At 38.6% G+C, this 21208-nt stretch overlaps 2 protein-coding genes across 2 annotated transcripts in view; both read left to right on the forward strand.

Annotated features, from left to right (window-relative positions):
- Nucleotides 1–21208, forward strand: part of LOC136831325 (uncharacterized) — a 471746-nt gene that overhangs the window by 173150 nt on the left and 277388 nt on the right. The window contains exon 2 of the mRNA XM_067091564.1: nucleotides 2728–2773. Coding sequence (XP_066947665.1) covers nucleotides 2748–2773 — 26 coding nt within the window. The 5' untranslated portion in view covers nucleotides 2728–2747. The remainder of the gene's footprint in view (nucleotides 1–2727; nucleotides 2774–21208) is intronic.
- On the forward strand, nucleotides 7207–10536 carry LOC136831329 (uncharacterized). Its single transcript, XM_067091579.1, has 3 exons — nucleotides 7207–7377; nucleotides 7615–7702; nucleotides 7954–10536. The coding sequence occupies exon 3, from the start codon at nucleotides 8141–8143 to the stop codon at nucleotides 9071–9073; it is 933 nt and encodes a 310-aa protein (XP_066947680.1). The 5' UTR covers nucleotides 7207–7377; nucleotides 7615–7702; nucleotides 7954–8140; the 3' UTR covers nucleotides 9074–10536.

Consider the following 21208-nt stretch of genomic DNA (forward strand, 5'->3'; position numbering starts at 1 on the left):
ATCGTCTTCCCACCTTCTTCTGGCTGTACTCTTTTCCTTCACAGCTGTTTGAACCTCTTGATTCCACCACCACGTTTCTTGTTCTTGTTGGTGCTTAGTACTTGTCCTCCCACACACCTCTGTTGGAACCACAGTCTATTTCATATCATCCCATATCTCTTCAGGAGATTCTGACATTCCATTTGCATACCTCTCTTCTCTGGCTCTTTCCACTTTACTTCTGAACTCCCTCGCCTTCTCCCCCTTCAGCTTCCAAGTTTTGATCCTCCTATTCCTGGCTGGGGCTTATCTTTTCCTTATAACTTTCAACCTAAAATCTGCCATTACCAGTTTTTGTTGAGCTACAACAGATTTATTCGGAATAGCCGTACAATCTATAATGATTTTCTTTTGTTCCTTCCTGACCAAAACATAATCAGCTTGTGTCTCATTTTGTCCAGATGACTTCTCTTTTTATCAAACTGTGTATTCAAGACTACCATAAATATGTATATATATACATAATATGTATATATATATACATACACATACATATGTGTAAATATATATACATATATATACACATACATATATGTATATATTTACATATGTATATTTGTATATGCATATATGTATATATACATATGTATATGTATGTATATTTATATATATATATATATATATATATATATATATATATATATATATATATATATATATATATTATATAATCAGCAAATTTAAGAAAGGTGAAGGGGCGTTTTTGAAATCAAAGGCATTATTGGAATCTTAGTAAGCGCGCTTGCTGTGCTGTGCGTGCTTGTTATCTAACCAGTTGAATCCGGGTCCTCGATTCAATTGGGACTTCAGGGTTCCTGGAGATCTTTGTGCATTCTGACGGTTAGTTATATTGTAAGTTTTGATCAGAGTAGTACTGATTGAGGAAAAAAGAACGAAAAAGAGTCTAGTCACAGGAGGTGCAGCGGTGTGAGTGACGTTACTGCGTGATTCTGGCTGTCTCAGTATTATTATTGTAATTATTATTACTGGTATGCAATCGCTAACAATTTATTTCCATCGTGCATAACCAAGGTTTTAGCAAATATCGTAACCAATAAAAATAAGAGTAATTGAAGAATCATGTGTCAACATCGGTCTTGACTTGAGATTCGAATTTGAAATGGAAAGTCCAGCAGGAAGTTTTCTGCGAATGTCTTATTCACATTCAGTGGGTTTTGATAACGTTTGGGCATCAGCTCTCTCCAAGCACAGTAAAGCGAAGATGCTCCACATGTAAGATTTTTCAGCCGTTGGGCAGAGCTGCTGATGATAACTACATATACAGGCACTGTTGCTAGTGTCCCCTTGCTGTTTGTTGTAATAATAAAAAATGATATTTTTTTAAAAATTGCACAACTTGTCTAAGGTAGAGTCAGTATAACACTGATGAATTTTCAATAGCAATCCTCACTTACACTGCATCATCCTGATTCTTAATATCTAACCCCTTAGAGAATATTTGTTTTTGCCAAGCAGTACTTTTTGAAATTAAAATTTAAATGTGTAACTCGAGTAATAAGAATGGGTTTTTCGTATCTTTGAACGCATGTGAAACACGTGCCCCATTAAAAAACCATTGTGACCAACCAGAGCATTCTCATCCACATCATTCAGTTTTGGGCAGAGAGAGAGAGAGAGAGAGAGAGAGACAGAAAGGTACTATAATCGGCTGTTTGCTCTTCGTTTTGGTTTCCTACTCAACCTTATTGTGAACTGATTTTTCGATTGCTTTTTCCATGTGTATCAAAGCATGCCCAATGTAATGATCAGCATGCTTTATTGTTTGACAACTGCACTCTGCGAGACGTTTAATGCAAGTGTCAAGAAAAGTGAACATTTTTTACGCGAATTCTTTGAGATAATTTTTTTTTTATTAAAACGTCACTTTCAAATGAACTTTTTACCTGTTTTCTCGGGAGAATTGCCGTTTTTCTTTGCTGTTAAATCATTTGCAGTGACAAACTTTCTTTTATGTAAATAGGCTAAGAAGAGCAAACATATTCTGGGCCACGTGCAATCACAGCAGTGAGAGAGCTGCATACTGTAGAATTTACGCGTGGTTCTTTTGTGCAACATATTTGACTTTGTGAGTGTTTGAGGTAGGATGAGAGGCATTCAGCGAAATTTTGATATTTGGAATTTTTCAGTAAAATGATTAATATCTGTAGCTTATTATTCAGCATTAAAACAAATTTAGTGTATTCAGTAAATTGTTTTAAAAATGCAAATATTACTTGTGTTTGCCATTTTACAGCTAGATGTATAGTATGTAAGTTTGGTAAGTATTAATAAATTCCCAATGAATCATAGTTGTACAAACTCTGCTTGTGAATATTCTGTGCAAGGCAATGTCAAATCTTGTTGATTTAAAATAATTCTTATTAATTGGATTTTCATAATTTACAGTATTGTAGCAGCGCTCATTTTAAAAAATGTTGGGAACCCTTGAGTCTACAAACCAAATTCATTCTTGAATACTCATTTTTTTATATGTTGATCAGTCCATTTATGTTAATTGCAACTTCTCCTTATCGTTTCAAAGTCCGATCACGATTTTTCAGCACTGGACATCTGGGCTGGTGACTCTCAACCGTTATAACTATTCCATTTTTAATCGAATGCTTGCTGACATTAATTGAGCTCCCTTCTGCTAATCTTTCCTTAACAGTTACTTTTCTCCTTTCACAGGTGGGGCGCCACAAGTCACAATGTCTCAGCTGGAATCTAGCAAAGGGTAAGTACAACTGATGTTTTTAAGTGATGAATATCGTAACTTGATTTGACCATATTATGAAAAAAGGTAAGATTTTTTTGTGTTAATATTTATTCCAAAATGTAAATATTTTGGAATCTTGTAATCCATCCATTGTTAGAAAGACATTTGTGTGTATCTGTGTCTGTCTCCGTGGCCTCCAACTATTGTAAATATCATTGATGGGTTTCATTTAATATTTTAATTGCGGGGCTAAGGGTTCCAACGGGGCAGCAGGGCTCTGTGGTAGAGTGCTGAGCTGGCATTCGCGAGGTCTGCTCACGCAGTCACTCAGCCGAGTTGTAAATACACTAGGTACTGGCGTTTAGATGGTAGTCTGAGATGGGGAGAAGGGCACTGGCCACCTTGCTGCACAATCTGTCAAGACATAACTCTAGTGCATTTGATGTTAAGGCACTGTCTTTCACTTTCAGTTGTTGTAACATTAGGAAATTTAAGCTCTACAGCCATGCCTCCCCTAAGATTTGTCAACCAAGATTTAGAGGTTTCCCCCTTCATCAACGTTTCCATCTAGCCTGTAAGATTCCATACCTCGTACGTCGAGACGTCTAGCCGGATCTGATGGATAGAAATGTGTACTCGTAGGGGTTGACATTGCCACAGGTATGCTCTCTTTATTTCCTATATGCTCTTCATACATTACCTATATTTTAATTGCGTAGAGCTTACATTGTTATTTGATGCAGTATTTATTTGCATTGGTTTCTGGGTGTGAACCTATACTCACTTCTGTCTGTGAGACTGCGTAGTAGGAAAATTCAAGGTAATCTGTTTGGAGAGACGTCTCTTTGAATCCTCGGTAGGTCCATTATCTGTGCAGTATACTGCAGCTACATGTTTGATGTGAGTGTGCTTTGTAGTGTATGAAGAAGCAGCTGTGACCACTTTTGAATTATATGGATCTTTTTTTTTTTGTACAGTGAGAAAGCAGAATAACATGAATGAGAATGGTACAAGGAACTTGAAACTTGACCCAAGTATTTCATCATTTTTTCCGCTTTTGCCCTTCTAACCATTATCTGCAATCAAGGTCCAGTGATGAAGGTCGGCCAGCGCGCAGATGAACCTCACTAACCTCACGCAAACCGAGGGTCTTTTTCAAGGCTGCTACCCTTTACCCGCCCCGTCAAATTCAGATCACTCAGCCTCAGTGTTAAGTTGTCTCTGTGGTGTTCAGTGGCATTCTTAATTAGTGTACAAGTTTGAACAATGCCAGATACCTGTTCAGTTTATGGCTGCTTTATTAGGATGTCAAACATCAAAGGTTCAAATAAGATATTTCATATTTCCAAGAGATATAATTGCAAGAGAGTCTTTGGATACAAGCCTGTTGTCGTCTCAACAAATTTAATCGCAATAATGCTCTTGTGTGCCATGCTCATTTTACGAAGAACGACGACATTGATAGCCAGAAAACTTACAGTGGACATATATGTACTAGTGAGGAAAACACTAAGTAATAAACAAAAACCCCTATAAATTTGAAAAGGGAATCTTCTTTCATGTCATTCACTTATAAGTCTTTAATTGGGAGAAAAATGTCCCTGAGGGTATGTTTATGCCTCCTCTATTGACCATTTAGGTGATATACATATATATATATATATATATATATATATATATATATATATATATATATATATATATATATTTATATTTATATATTTAAGATTTTCCCTGGTTTTCTGTACCTGTAGAGCACATTAACAGGTCAGCAACGGAATTTTACACACTTGGTCTTGGCAATCTGACTTTACTGTCCAGGGAATCATAAAAAGAAAAGAAAAAGGGATGTTTCTTATGAGCTTAGGGCTCTACTTCATGAGGGAATGTTACATAAACACTGGGGTAACTAAAGTAATTGTGTTTACAATAAAAGATCAAAGAAATGGTAAGGTAAACAATATGGAGGCTTGCAAAGCCTGGAGTTCTTCCTACTGAAGACTTGAAAGGTCGCAAGGCACAGCCCAAGAAGAGTCCATGGCAAATGGGTCCCTCTGCAAGAGAGATTTAAGGATTACACGCCAGTAAGGGAAAAATAGAAAACTCCCATTACTGACTACTAACAGCCAAGATCTTCCTGTCCTGGCTCCTTTTAAGGCATCTGCCGAGGGTAGGGGCCCCGATGTCAGGCCCGTATGGTGACCGTGCCCAAGATGTGTCATCTTCCAGGTGTCTTGACTATCTGCTTGCATCTCCCCAGGTGTCCTGTGGAAAGACAATTCAGCGCGATCACTCTGCCTCATAGAATGGTTGTTTTAAGCAGCTTAGTTCATTTAAGCTGCTTAAGGGAGCGACACTCAACCTCTCATCCTTGGCCCTTTTTGACCGTGCCACCCAAGTGTCTGTCCCAGGTAAGGAAGGGACAGATGAGAATACTGATAAGATTTATGCGTTGGTATCGGGTCAATTTGGGTCAACTATGCAGCAACAAACCCACTCCTAACATTCTAGAGTTGGCTTTTAGTGACTTGCTATTTATAATATATATATATTATATATATATATATATATATATATATATATATATATATATATATATATATATATATATATATATATATATATATATATATATATATATATATATATATATATATATATATATATATATATATATATATATATATATATATACATATTGTATGATCTGATAAGTATTTCAAAATACAATTTCAAACATTAAACAAAAAAAGGGAATAAATATCCCACAGAATCATAAGTTTACATAACACACAACATATCTATGAGAAAAGACATTTTAAAATCACGTCTTCACAACAAATGACGAATCTTGCAAGCAAAAATCAAAAATTTTCACAGAGAGATTACAAACACTTACAAAATGGTTATAAAAATTATATCACCTTATAATAATATATATATATATATATATATATATATATATATATATATATATATATATATATATATATATATATATATATATATATATATATTATATATATAATACACGTACGTTATTTATTTCTAATTAGTTTCCCTCTTTAATACCGTTATTGTAATTATTACATGTCTATTTTTTCTTTGTTTGTGTTTATTGACTTCACCATTTTCTTATAAAAATACACGTGACAAATGCCGATAATAATATTTATTACTATTCAGTTACTGTATCCAGTTTTTGCTTATTGAGTTGTTGTCTCATCTGTTCAGTCTTGAAACCTAAGCGAGGCTTGAGATGAGGAAAATGAGGAAAATTGGGGTGAAATTGGGCGAGGGAGGCATTGCTATTATTTAGGTATGATTCTGAGGCCTATATGGCTAAGTTTGAGTGGATTGGCCTTGAAAGGAGAGCGAGATTAAGGGACGAGAATAGCAGCTCTCCGTATATGTTACAATAAGATTTTAAAACCAGGGATTTCACGAAATAACTGATATTTTCAGGGAATTCGTGAAAACACCAATTCGCTTAAGGACATTTGATCCCGAGGGGCTAGTGCTAAACACGGCGAAATACATTTGATCCCGGACTAGTACTGAATACGGCGGAACAGTGTAGATGAATCACTGTTTCGCCGTGTTTAGTACTAGCCCCTCGGGGATCAAATGTCCCTAAGTGAATTGGTGATTTCTCGTGAAATCCCTGGTTTCAGTCTCACTGTAAGATATATATGTACTAAACGGCTTGGGTAAAATTGGCACGCTACGTATATGTATTTATTTAACTGTTAAAGGGTTAACCTGCATTTTGGCGTTATATTCTGCATTGGCCTACTTTGAAACTTAATTCGTAGGCTTTATCATGGTGGATGTTTTCACATGTTGAATAACTAATTGTGACAATAATCATGACACTCGGCGTGTGGAAGCCACCCGTTTTTTTGTTGTGTTTGTTTTTCTCACTTGATGTAAAGTTGTGTTTGGTGTGCTTGTCATGTTTTTCATCGGAGTTCAGGATTGCCTTTTTTGTCTTGTTTTGCAATTTAGGTGAAGCTCAGGATTAGGTTTGTTTTCTTGTCATCTCTTTTATAGGAAGTGCAGATGTAGGTATCTTGACGTTTCTCATCGTGCTCAGTAATGTATTTTTGTCATTTTCGTATGTAATACCAAGTCAAGATAGCTTATTTTTTCGTGTTTATAATTTAATGTGAGTGGGAGTACGTGCTTTGTCATGTTTGTCCTTTTATGTAAGTTCAAGAGAGCATTTTTGTAATTCTCATCTAAAATGAGTTCAACGTCCCCTTTGTATTGGATATTTTTGTTTTTGTTTAACATTCACTGATAAGTTCAGGATCTAATTGTTTAGTATTTTTCCGTCTTAAGAAGACCAGGATCCTCTTTCTGTCATAGGAAATTCGACGGTTCCAGCTAATGGTGTTAATGATAACTTGTTTGTAGTTTTATATAACAACACGACCTTATGTCCAAAGGGACGAACTTATCTTCACGGGCGAATGGCTCAGGAAGGCCTCTGACCACGAGAAGAAGATGGAGTTATACCATCAGAGCGGCTGTGTCTTGATCTGGTACCAGCTGGATCTGAGCAGCGCCGAGCCGTTGCAAGAAGAGCATGTCAGGAGGGCTGTTGCTCACCTGTACAGGTAAGACCTGGTCTTGAGTCCTCACAATGCTTTTGACTTTTCTGGTGCCTAGTAGTTTTTACTTTGTTATTTTTCTATTTATCAACACCAAGGAATCATTGAAACTACAACATGCCTCTCAATGTCGAAGAGAAATTATAAAATGGTGTAAGGTAAATTAGCTTTAACTATTACATGGACTTTGACAATGCGCACATGTTGATAGCTTTTTTTTCTCTCTCTCTCTCTCTCTCATAGGAAGGTTCCAAGTCTGAACGTATGTTATGGTACTTGTGGCGATGATTTGTGGTTCAAAAGGGCAACAAACCCGGAGATTGATTTTGAAGTAGGTAGCATGTTATTCTTGCTAACATTAAATCTTATTTTATGGGATATACTCAAGCACTGGTTTGCAGCTGCGAGGAACAGAAATGCAACTACTAAAGTCATAGTGGAACTTTTTCGAAACAAGAAAGAAATTACATAATGCTAGTCATCTGTTCCCCTTCATTGCCACACATACTATTATATTATAAAAGCCAGTAATAGTGCTAAGCAGCTAATGCTGCAGTACATCAATCATTTTACCCTTTTCAGGTTCATCGGGGTTTGCAGCTAGAGGAAGTGAGAGAGTCACTGCGCAATCATTCTTACGAGAGTGAAACTGGGCCGCTTTTTCTGTGCTCGTTTAGTTTATGATTCCCCAGACATTGCCAATGACACTAATGACCTAGAGCCATCATTTTCCTTCAAGAGCCACATACTCTTTGGCCTGCATCACGGAATGACGGACGGGACGAGTAACATGAACATTATGGGGTTCTTCATTTCCTTGCTGAATGATGTCATTTCTGAGAAACCCATCAATGACCAAGAATCGTTGGGACATTTTGCATCGGACGAAGAAACTATGAGACTGATCATGGAGCAAAAAACTGTACTAGAAGAAAACCCCAAATTAAAAAGAGAGATAGAAGATGGCCTCCTCCAGTATGAACACACGCCATTTATCATCAAAGGTTTCTCTCCCTCTGTCAAAGAGAAGCGCACCTCCAGCATTGTGAGAGTCCTTGATCAAGATGTCACCTCGAAATTTATCCAGAGGTGTAAGCAGGAAAAAGTAACAGTTGGGTCAGTGTTCACAGCAGTTGTAAACATGGCGCTTGTTGATGTCTTGGTTGAATATGGTGTCGTTGAAGATTCGTATTTAATCGGGAACTTCCATATAGTCAATTTACGTCGGTTTTGGAAAGCAAAGCCTTCCGTACCCCTGGGGTTACATGTGGGCTACCCTGTCATGCTATTTTCGGACACGCCCAGAAATGTTCATCATAAATTTTGGGACTATGCTCATAGCCTTGGAGAGACTATGAAAGATTATGTGTTTTCAGGTAGGATGTTTGCCGGGAAAGCTTACTCCAAGTTCCTTTGCAAAGGCGTATCTCAGTCCAAGGACCGCAAACCCTGTGATTACATCACCTCCAGCATGGGTGATGTCACTCGTCTAGTTACTGAGGGAGGAGATCGCGTTAGGATCACTAACGTAGTACGTGGTACCACGTTCCACGTGCGTCCCTATCCTGTTCTTATTAACAGTCATACTTTCAGAGACTTATTCACCATCATCTTTGAGTATAACGAAGCTAAGCTTCAGCCAGAAGTGGCAGAGAATCTGTGCTCCAAGATAGAGAAGTGTTTTCGAGAGGTGGCGCTTTGAACTTTTGCGTACCAGTTGAGTTTTCCCTTGAACAAAGAGGTAACAAAAATCTAGTGCTGGAAAGGTAGTATTCCTTGCGTCACTGAGAGTTGGTGTGGAATTATATTCAGGTATGTACCAATAGCGCTTATGTTTATATTAGCGTTAGGGTTTTTACAGGAACATTACTGACCGTTTGCTGCTAAGGTTACCAAGGAGTCATATCATCTTTTTCATAAGTAAACTGCGATAGCATTATATAATTTAATCTCCTGATAGGTGATTCTGTCGCTGTACAATATGTAAGAAAAAAGATGAATTTGCAAGGCTTTAATGAGAATATTAAAATTAAAAACGAATGTGGTGGCTGTTTTGTAAGAGATAATGCCACTTTTGCAGTTGACCTGTTGTCTCAACTGTTTTTCATATTCAACTTTTCTGAGGCAACGTCTTTAATGAGATGCTCCAAGTTGATAGCTTCGTGGAAGTGAAGGCCACCACGAAGCAAAGATTATGACATTGTTACACAGTATAGATATTACCATAACTTTATACTAAATAAAATGTTATGGGTATCCGTTATATTTAATTTACTCTCGTCATACTACCGATGGTATACTGGTAATGAACTCGATATTAGATCATGAGAAACCCTCCCATAAAAAGAAAAAATGCAGAGCTGCGTAATGCACTTAATTGATTCTACATAAAGCGCAGCCACAAAATTACTTAAACTAAACAAGTGTGCACTATTCTTGGAATACTACTGTACAGCGTTGTAAAAACAGTCAGTACAACAAATACTTGGTAACAGTGCTATGCAGTTTTGCTTTATTCACGCGATTGTAAGATTGCTTCGTAATAACAGATGCCAGAGGCTGTCAGATTCCCAGGTAAAGCAATTTAAGGAATGACGCTTCTGTTATCAAGAGGAGCGTTACAAAACTCAGATCTTTTTCACCAAACATTTCATGTCTGTTGATGTCACTGGCTCTCACTCGGCTAGGAAGATTACCAGATGTCAGGGATAGGCTGCCAGTTATGGTAAGTGTAGTGTTGCTGGACTGTCGCAGAGGTTACTAAAATGAGTAGCCTTTGCTACAGTCCAGCAACTCGAGGTGGAACGTTAGTGGACTGGCATTCCAGTTGTTTATGTGTGAAGAGTTCATCGGGGTATGTGAAGTCTGTCGTGCTCCTGTGTATCTGTAGTTCATTGTAGGTGCTGGGCATCGTGCATGATGAGTGCATAGGCTCAATTTAACGAACATTATCAGCTTTTTAATTTTAAAACATGTTTTGTTGTCTTCAAATGAGAGGATTTGATGGAAATCCTTGTATTTCAGAAAGGAAAACAAATATATGAAAATAGCCTAAGGTTGGAGACTTCGGGCAAAGGCTTGTTTAAGGGCATGTAAAGTCTCAAAATGGATAACAGTAGTTTTTCAGTGAATTACTATCCTTTGTGACCAGTGTAATTGCAAAATTATATTGTAAATAAAACATTGATTCATTGATCACACACACACACACACACACACACACACACACACACATATATATATATATATATATATATATATATATATATATATATATATATATATATATATATATATATATATATATATATATATATATATATATATATATATATATATATATATATATATATATATATATATATATATATATATATATATACATATATATATATATATATATATATATATATATATATATATATATATATATATATATATATATATGTATATATATATATATATATGTGTGTGTGTGTGTGTGTGTGTGTGTATGTGTGTGTGTGTGTGTGTGTATAAATGGGGAGGAGAAGGCTTGTCACAGAAGTATTTTGATTTTTTATAAAAACGCACGGCGTGACGTTGCAAGACAAGTGTCTCATCTTCAAGCTAAAAAGGAAGCAACACAAAATGAACATGAGCATTAGTTGATTAAAATAACAGATAAAAAATGTAAAAAAAAATTTATACCATGTTAAAAAGACTTAAATTGAAACAAGCCATCAAGAAATGAGGGAAAAGAATGACAATTTGGCAGCACAACCAGATCAGCAGAACTCACGAAAAGTACAAAGGTGCCAAAGAGGACAACTCTGGAACTACCTGATAGATATTATGTTTGCTCTTTTGCATGGTTTCTGATATTTTAGAATTCAGAATGGTTTAATTCAACTCCAGTGTGATAATTAACCCCCCTATTACAATCAATTTAGACCCTCAAACACCTCAGTGTTGATCCTGCATAAGTTCCCATGTTACCTTTGGGCAATCAAATTTATGTATGACACCTGAGGTCTCAAACGTCTCATCCTGTCTTTGAATTTGCAAAGACTTCCAATGGTAAGGGGATCAATAGGAATGATATTCAGTTTAATGGCAGGGACAGACCCCGAAAGCACTTGGTATGTATGTATATGTATATGTATGTATATATGTATATATATATATATATATATATATATATATATATATATATATATATATATGTGTGTGTGTGTGTGTGTGTGTGTGTGTGTGTATGTATATACGAGGGTAAGTCAATAAGTATCCGCACTTCTATTCTAATTGTTTGTGAATAGGCTGTATGGCTTTGTGTGCTATGTAGGGTTGTAGATGGCTCCGCCCTCCTCCCTTGTGGTTGGTTTCAGCGTTACCACTTCAGTGCGCTCTGCGCTGTTGAGAAGTAGGGATGGACACACCACTCTCCATTTGCACCAAAGAAGAACAACGCTTTGTAATCCGTTTTTTGTGGTCTGAAGGTGTACCAGGAGCTGAAATCCATAGAGGACTTACAGTACAGTAAGGGGGGAATGTTTTGCCACGACGTAGTGTTTATGAGTGGATTGAGCAGTTCAAAAGCAGTCGGACAAGCATGGAGGATGAGAAACGCGATGGACGACCAGCCACAGCCACTACTCAATCCACTCATAAACACTACGTCGTGGCAAAACATTGCCCCCGTATTGTACTGAAAGTCTTCTATGGATTTCAGCTCCTGGTACACCTTCAGACCATAAAAAACAGATTACAGAGCGTTGTTCTTCTTTGGTGCAAATGGAGAGTGGTGCGTCCATCCTTACTTCTCAACAGCGCAGAGCGCACTGAAGTGGTAACGCTGAAACCAACCACAAGGGAGGAGGGCGGAGCCATCTACAACCCGGCATAGCACACAAAGCCATAAAGCCTATTCACAAACAATTAGAATAAAAGTGCGGATACTTATTGACTTGGATATATATATATTATATATATATATATATATATATATATATATATATATATATATATATATATATATATATATATATATGTGTGTGTGTGTGTGTGTGTGTGTGTGTGTGTGTGTGTATTTTTCATGCATCCATTTCCATTTATATATATATATATATATATATATATATATATATATATATATATATATATATATATATATATATATATATGCAGGTGTGTAGGTACAGATATGCATTACCAGTAGCCTTTTGATGTGGTCGCTATCAAGCTACCAATAGACGGGATTTCTTGACTTTGCAGAAAAAGTTAAGCAATGAAATTTCCACTGACTGGGTAACATATATATATATATATATATATATATATATATATATATATATATATATATATATATATATATATAATATATGATCATGAAGCTACAAATATCGCTTAATATCAAAACCACGCTACCTCGGGAATATCCCCGATGGGGAATTATCACCGAAGGGGAATTTATAAGTGATAAATGGACGGGCACTGCCGAGTCCCGATCCCACGACACACAGACAGCGCATCCAGCGAATCCAGTCGACGCCAACCACTGAGCTATCAAGAGAGGTATAAGTTAACGCCGAGTCTGGTGTACTATATTTACCCGTCGAGAGCAGGGAAATTGTACTTAGCCTCGGCATTAACCCACCACGACCATGATAGTTCATTGGTACGCTTGGAACACGCAGCTCTTTTTATGACATTTTTTATCACACCGTGATTTATATACGATCATGAAGCTACAAATATCGCTTAATATCAAACCACGCTACCTCGGGAATATCCCGATGGGGAATTATCACCGAAGGGGAATTTATAAGTGATAAATGGACGGGCACTGCCGAGTCTCGATCCCACGACACACAGACGCCGCATCCAGCTTAATCCAGTCGACGCTAACCACTGAGCTATCAAGAGAGGTATAAGTTAACGCCGAGTCTGGTATACTATATTTACCCGCCGAGAGCAGGAAATTGTACTTAGCCTCGGCATTAACCCACCTCGACCATGATAGTTCATTGGCACGTTTGGGAACACGCAGCTCTTTTTATGACATTTTTTTATCACACCGTGATTTATATACGATCATGAAGCTACAAATATCGCTTAATATCAAATCCACGCTACCTCGGAATATCCCGATGGGGAATTATCATCGAAGGGGAATTTATAAGTGATAAATGGACGGGCACTGCAGTCTCGATCCCACGACACACAGGCGCGCATCCAGCGAATCCAGTCGACGCTAACCACTGAGCTATCAAGAGGTATAAGTTAACGCCGAGTCTGGTGTACTATATTTACCCGTCGAGCAGGGAAATTGTGCTTAGCCTCGGCATTAACCCACCTCGACCATGATAGTTCATTGGTACGTTGGAACACGCAGCTCTTTTATGACATTTTTTATCACACCGTGATTTATATACGATCATGAAGCTACAAATATCGCTTAATATCAAATCCACGCTACCTCGGGAATATCCCCGATGGAATTATCACGAAGGAATTTATAAGTGATAAATGGGCCGGGCACTGCGAGTCTCGATCCACGACACACATGCAGCATCCAGCGAGATCCAGTCGGCGCTAACCACTGGCTATCAAAGAGGTATAAGTTAACGCCGAGTCTGGTGTACTATATTTACCCGTCGAGCAGGAAATTGTACTTAGCCTCGGCATTAACCCACCTCGACCATGATAGTTCATTGGTACGTTTGGAACACGCAGCTCTTTTATGACATTTTTTATCACACCGTGATTTATATACGATCATGAAGCTACAAATATCGCTTAATATCAAATCCACGCTACCTCGGGAATATCCCGATGGGAATTATCACCGAAAGGAATTTATAAGTGATAAATGGACAGGCACTGCCAGTCTCGATCCACGACACACAGGCGGCGCATCCAGCGAATCAGTCGGCGCTAACCACTGAGCTATCAAAGAGGTATAAGTTAACGCCGAGTCTGGTGTACTATATTTACCCGTCGAGAGCAGGGAAATTGTACTTAGCCTCGGCATTAACCACCTCGACCATGATAGTTCATTGGTACGTTGGAACACGCAGCTCTTTTTATGACATTTTTTTATCACCGTGATTTATATACGATCATGAAGCTACAAATATCGCTTAATATCAAATCCACGCTACCTCGGGAATATCCCGATGGGAATTATCACCGAAGGGAATTTATAAGTGATAAATGGACGGGCACTGCCGAGTCTCGATCCCACGACACACAGACGGCGCATCCAGCTTAATCCAGTCGACGCCAACCACTGAGCTATCAAGAGGTATAAGTTAACGCCGAGTCTGGTGTACTATATTTACCCGTCGAGAGCAGGGAAATTGTACTTAGCCTCGGCATTAACCCACCAGACTCGGCGTTAACTTATACCTCTTGATAGCTCAGTGGTTAGCGCCGACTGATTCGCTGGATGCGCCGCCTGTGTGTCGTGGGGATCGAGACTCGGCAGTGCCCGTCCATTTATCACTTATAAATTCCCCTTCGGTGATAATTCCCATCGGGATATTCCCGAGGTAGCGTGGATTTGATATTAAGCGATATTTGTAGCTTCATGATCGTATATAAATCACGGTGTGATAAAAAATGTCATAAAAAGAGCTGCAGTGTTCCAACGTACCAATGAACTATCATGGTCGAGGTGGGTTAATGCCGAGGCTAAGTACAATTTCCCCTGCTCGACGGGTAAATATAGTACACCAGACTCGGCGTTAACTTATACCTCTTGATAGCTCAGTGGTTAGCGCCGACTCGATTTGCTGGATGCCGCCTGTGTGTCGTGGGATCGAGACTCGGCAGTGCCCGTCCATTTATCACTTATAAATTCCCCTTCGGTGATAATTTCATCGGGATATTCCCGAGGTAGCGTGGATTTGATATTAAGCGATATTTGTAGCTTCATGATCGTATATAAATCACGGTGTGATAAAAATGTCATAAAAGAGCTGCGTGTTCCAACGTACCAATGAACTATCATGGTCGAGGTGGGTTAATGCCGAGGTTAAGTACAATTTCCTGCTCTCGACGGGTAAATATAGTACACCAGACTCGCGTTAACTTATACCCTCTTGATAGCTCAGTGGTTACGCCGACTGGATTCGCTGGATGCGCCGCCTGTGTGTCGGGATCGAGACTCGGCAGTGCCCGGCCCATTTATCACTTATAAATTCCCCTTCGGTGATAATTTCATCGGGGATATTCCCGAGGTAGCGTGGATTTGATATTGCGATATTTGTAGCTTCATGATCGTATATAAATCACGGTGTGATAAAAATGTCATAAAAGAGCTGCGTGTTCCAACGTACCAATGAACTATCATGGTCGAGGTGGGTTAATGCCGAGGCTAAGTACAATTTCCTGCTCGACGGGTAAATATAGTACACCAGACTCGGCGTTAACTTATACCTCTTGATAGCTCAGTGGTTAGCGTCGACTGGATTCGCTGATGCTGGCCTGTGTGTCGTGGGGATCGAGACTCGGCAGTGCCCGTCCATTTATCACTTATAAATTCCCCTTCGTGATAATTCCCATCGGGATATTCCCGAGGTAGCGTGGATTTGATATTGCGATATTTGTAGCTTCATGATCGTATATAAATCACGGTGTGATAAAAAAAATGTCATATATAAGTATATGTATATATATGTGTGTGTGTCACCCAGTTGAGAGGAGATTTCATTGCTTACCTTTTTCTGCAAAGTCGGAAAGTCCCATCTATTGGTAGCTTGATAGCGACTGCATCAAAAAGGCTACTGGTAATGCATATCTTTACCTACACACCTGCATTCTCTCTCTCTCTCTCTCTCTCTCTCTCTCTCTCTCTCTCTCTCTCTCTCTCTCTCTGGTCCACAGCAAAACAAGCTCTACCCAAAATACTTTATTTGATGATAATCCAACATAACTGGATTGCCAGAAACATATTACAGTCCATCATATTTAACTAATTATTGTCTCTACATCATCCTCCCACAATAGGTCAAAATAAGTCAAAACCCAGAACAGTCCCAATGAGTACATCTTTAACCTCTTTCGGAGCGAAACACCTGAAGAAGTCAAATAAAACCTCGTTAAACAAAATGCATAAAAATAAAGATATGGGAATTCCTCCCATGTTATGTATGAAGTACACACAATGTAATAAATGTGTGACATAAGAGGCATATATAAATGAAAGAAACAATCTGCATTTTGGGGAATCTGAAAAGGTTCCTACCTCCAAACAGCAATGTTCACAGTCTTAATCGACAGGTCTTGAACCACAGAGTCTTCACTGAAGACTTTTAATAATGTTCAGTGCTGGTCCTCCAATGATCATTTGTGTGCTAACTAATCCCTTCACACCCTGGGACTACGCCCAAAATAAACGCATTTACCGGAACCTGGACATTTCTGGCGAATGCACTCACGAAGTGTTGTGGCGAGGCTGGGAAGTTTCCATGTCTTGAGAATACCTGACGTATACAGTTTTACTTATTAGGAAATGTGCCAAACAACAGCTAATCATCCTCTCAAGGTTCTTCAGAATGTCTTTAGCAACACTTGTTAATCAAACATCTACTGTGTATTGTAATTCATAAAATACTTGTGACCTATAAGCCTTTCAGATGCTCGGCCACCCAAAGAAGTGCTGCCCCAAGCACTAGGGAAAAGCAATTAATAATTTCCAGATTCCTGCACTAAATGGACAGCCACACCCCTGGCAGGCTGATCTTCAGGTGAGAGTTTACTCACACAATGTTTTTGTACATGACAAATACCCCGTTTCGTGAAGAGTATGACGACAAAGGCCCCAATCACCGATAAAGTAGTGATGAGGAGGTACTGATTTGGCATGGGGAAAGGTTTGTCTTCCGGCATTGGAGGAAGTGGTGGAATTGTGGCGATCACTCCCCTTAAAGCAGCACTGGGACAACTTGATGTTCCACATGAAGATGCCACATGAAGATACAAGTAGTAGAGTTGAAGACACTCTTGCCCAGGACTTGAAACTTTGGCGTGACCAGTCTACACGGCACATCGAAGAGGTGGGATCCTCGTAGAAGAAATGTATCCGATGAATTATGGCACCGGATGGAGGCCTTGCATCGCTTACAGAACACCGTGTTTAGAGTCTTCATAGAGGCCACCTTGTACATGTTGGAACATTCAAAAGTCATAGTCAGAAGGAGCCTGGTTATGTACTAACATCTTCTCACATCCTAACCAGTCAGCGTATGAGCTTAAATATATCTATCATGAACTAAAACACATCCTGACTTATATTTAACAGCTGAGGATTGAAACTGGTCCCCAAAAAGGTACATAGCCTCCTCACTATCCCATACTATTACTGAACCATTAAAACCACTAGGAAAAGGTTGTATGATATAACTATGAAACGATTTCAAGTTACTAACTGGAATTTCCACAAGTAACCCCCTATCAGACACACACACTTTTAAAATACCATAATGGCAATACAAATTCTCCTCGGTAAAAATTACCTGTGAACCATACAGATATGCTGCATTCATTAACGTCGATTCTAAAGACCCGAGAGTAAAATATCTAAAAAAATTTGCCCCTTAGAAGTGGCAACCACTGCCTTAACCTGTATTTGAACTTCCAGTAATACGGATTCCGCTTCTTTCTCAATATTCAGCAAGGCAGTTCGACAAGAAGACAAAACTATCATAACATCTAAGTCTCCCCCCATCCTATCAACTGTGACCAATAACCCATTTGAAGACATCTGTAATGTCTCAAAACCCTCTAGTAATTTCTCAGTACTGTCTCGTAAAGTCATCAAAGTTTTACCTTGGCTAGCTAATTCTGCTAATGCCTGTTCAATTTTCACCAAATTAGCAATTGACATAATTTACTAGCAATTGTTCCTATGACCATAACGGCTCCAATTAACAATGGTGCAGGCCTCTTACTCCTTCTAGAAGAAACCTGAGAAGTCAAAGAACCTAAATTTGGAAGCCATTTTAAAGTCTTCTTAACCTTATCCTGAACCCAGGTATAGCATTAAGTTCGGTTAAACAATCCCGCAACAGATCAGACAGATTTCGTCCGGTATTCATCTCACCCAATAAATTCCTAAGCAACTGAACTTTATTCTGGGATGCTTCAAGCTCAACCCTTGCCAAACTTATATCCTCAAACTCTATACTCAAAGTTACTGCGTCAGATGACAGCCACACAACATGGTCTTCTTCTATAATAACACATGGGCCTAACCTCACTACGGAATTAGCCCATACCATGACCTATAAGTTACCAGATCCCTAAACAAGAAAAAAAACCAAACAGAGAAGAGAAACCCATGTATCTATAAAACTCAACGGTATTTTGCACCTAATTTAACCTAAGTTTTCCCCTCTCAGACATTATTGCAACACACACACAAAAAATAACTACCCTGAACTGCTGCACTTACACAAAAAAAGCAGCAAAAAAAAAAAAAACTGAACTTGGACTATTAAAGATGTCCTCCTCAGTTAAAAAAAACTACAAATCACACACCTTTAAAACCCATTAAAAAAAGAAGGAAAAAAAGATGATCAGAAACAACAGTACATCACAGGAATTAACCCACAAGATTCCCAATGACCTGTCTTTAATTTTAGATGTATGTTTGTCAACTGAGACACTCCCGTATTTTCATCCTGAACAATAAATCTATTCCCCTTCTTTAGTTCTACAACCCAAAAAGGATCCTCAAATTTAGGACCTAGTTTATAATTCAACTGATTCCTGACATTTATTTTCACAGAAATCCTATCTCCCACAGCAACTTTAATGCTATCAGGCTTTGCATTGCTCCTGTCAACCATATCCTGAGTTTTCAATTATCCTAGCAAGATGCGCATATCTCTCCTTAGCAGTAGAGATCAGCGATTTAACTGTATCATCACCCGATGGAATAGGTAATAAATCAAACGAGCCCTACACTGGGTAGCCAAACAGCTCTTCATTGGGAGATATTCCAGTGGTATCACTAACCATAGAATTGATGCTATGCTGAACCTGTGGAATATATCGATCCCAATTTACATCACTGTAATTCTGAGAGCTTCAATTACCTTCCTATTTGCCCGTTCACATAACCCATTAGCTTCTGGTCTATAGGGAATAATAGTGACTTTCTGAATGCCCGTTACATCTGCAAGACACTCTTAACATCTTGTTCACAAATTGTCACCCATTATCTGTAATCAACCTCAGGAACCCATAACGACAAATATATCCATTAAAGAACGCGACTGCCACCTCCTCTGCTGTTTTATGCTTCAAAGGAAAAATCTCTACAAACCTCGTCAGTTCATCTACAACCACCAACAGGTGCCTATGGCCTTAAGTAGATTCACAGAAATTGGATAACAGGTCCACATGGACCCTAGAAAACAGTCTACTGGGAATAGGAAATGAACCCAATTTACAAGAAATGACCCTCGATGGCTTACACACTTTACAAACTGAACAGCCTCTCACAAAGTCTTCCACTGACAAGAGCATATTCTTCCATAAGAACAGTCCCCGTATATTCTGATACATCTTCTCAATACCCAAATGCGGACTGCCAGACCTACAATGAACAATATCCAGAGCCGTAGGTACTAAACTCCTAGGAACTATTTGTGTCCTATCACCCTTATCCTCACTATTTCTCAGTCTGTATCTAATCTTCCTAACTAACAAATTACCCTCTAATTTAAGACCTACAAAAGACAACTTATAACCCTACCTAACTAATTCCCCTCTAAGAAACGCTTTTGTGTCTGCCAAACTCTCATCCTCATCCTGTTTAGACTCTACCAAACTAATATCCCAGTCTGTGCAATCTCCAGATACATAACATACATGAGAACCATCCGAATCAGAAAAACTTCTACTACAGCAAAGGCCTCTTTGTCCACTACCGACCACAGCCGTTCATTACTACCACGTGTCTTAAACTTCCTACTGTAAAATGCAATCGGATGGAGTCTTCCATCGAACTTCTCCATCGTGGCTGGCATCTGTCACCAAAGTGAAAGGACGTTCAAAATCAGGAAAATTCAACACTGGGGGATTAACTAAGGCATCCTTAATATTCTGAAAGGCTGATTGTTGTCCATCACCCCCTACAAACTGCACATCATCCCTCAGGACATCTGTCAAAGGAGACGCTAAAGTAGAAAAACCTTTCACAAGCCTACGAAAAAACCCATCCATGCCCAAGAAAGACTGTATCTGTTTCTTATTCTTGGGAGTAGGAAAATCTACAATTGCCCTAACTTTATCTTCATTCACTCTAATACCCTTCTTCAGAAAATTACACTTAGCTAATTTTATCTTCAAATCTGCTAACCTAAGCCTCCTAAAAACTTCCATAAGAACCTCTAAATGTTCCTTTACAGAAGCAGTGGCAACTAAAGATGTCATCCATATAGATATAAATGGATTTCCCTAACAAGCCATGCAAAACTGTATTCATTAGCCTTGTAAATGTCATAGGACTACCTGATAAACCAAACGGCATCTGCATGAACTCATAACGTTCCTTCGATAACGAAAACACCGTATACTTGTGCTTGTGACTCTTCTCGCTGAGGGATACGTGTAAGTACCCTTGTATCAGATCAATGAAGAATAAATATTCTTGCCCCCAATCTCAACAAATAAATCTGGTAAACACACCACAGGGTAACTATCAGGAATGGTTTCCTTGTTCAACTTCCTAAAGTCCACACAAACCCAGACTGAACCATCCTTCTTAGGCACTGCTAACAACGGAAAATTAAAAGGCAAGGAACTGGGGCTAACAATGCCTTCCTCCTCCCACTTATTAACCTCT

The sequence above is a fragment of the Macrobrachium rosenbergii genome, chromosome 48, assembly GCF_040412425.1.
Source record: "Macrobrachium rosenbergii isolate ZJJX-2024 chromosome 48, ASM4041242v1, whole genome shotgun sequence".
NCBI classification, from domain to species: domain Eukaryota; kingdom Metazoa; phylum Arthropoda; class Malacostraca; order Decapoda; family Palaemonidae; genus Macrobrachium; species Macrobrachium rosenbergii.

Excerpts from the sequence above, each read along its gene's own strand:
- LOC136831329 (XM_067091579.1), top strand. The coding sequence starts at position 8,141 with ATGACGGACGGGACGAGTAACATGAACATTATGGGGTTCTTCATTTCC.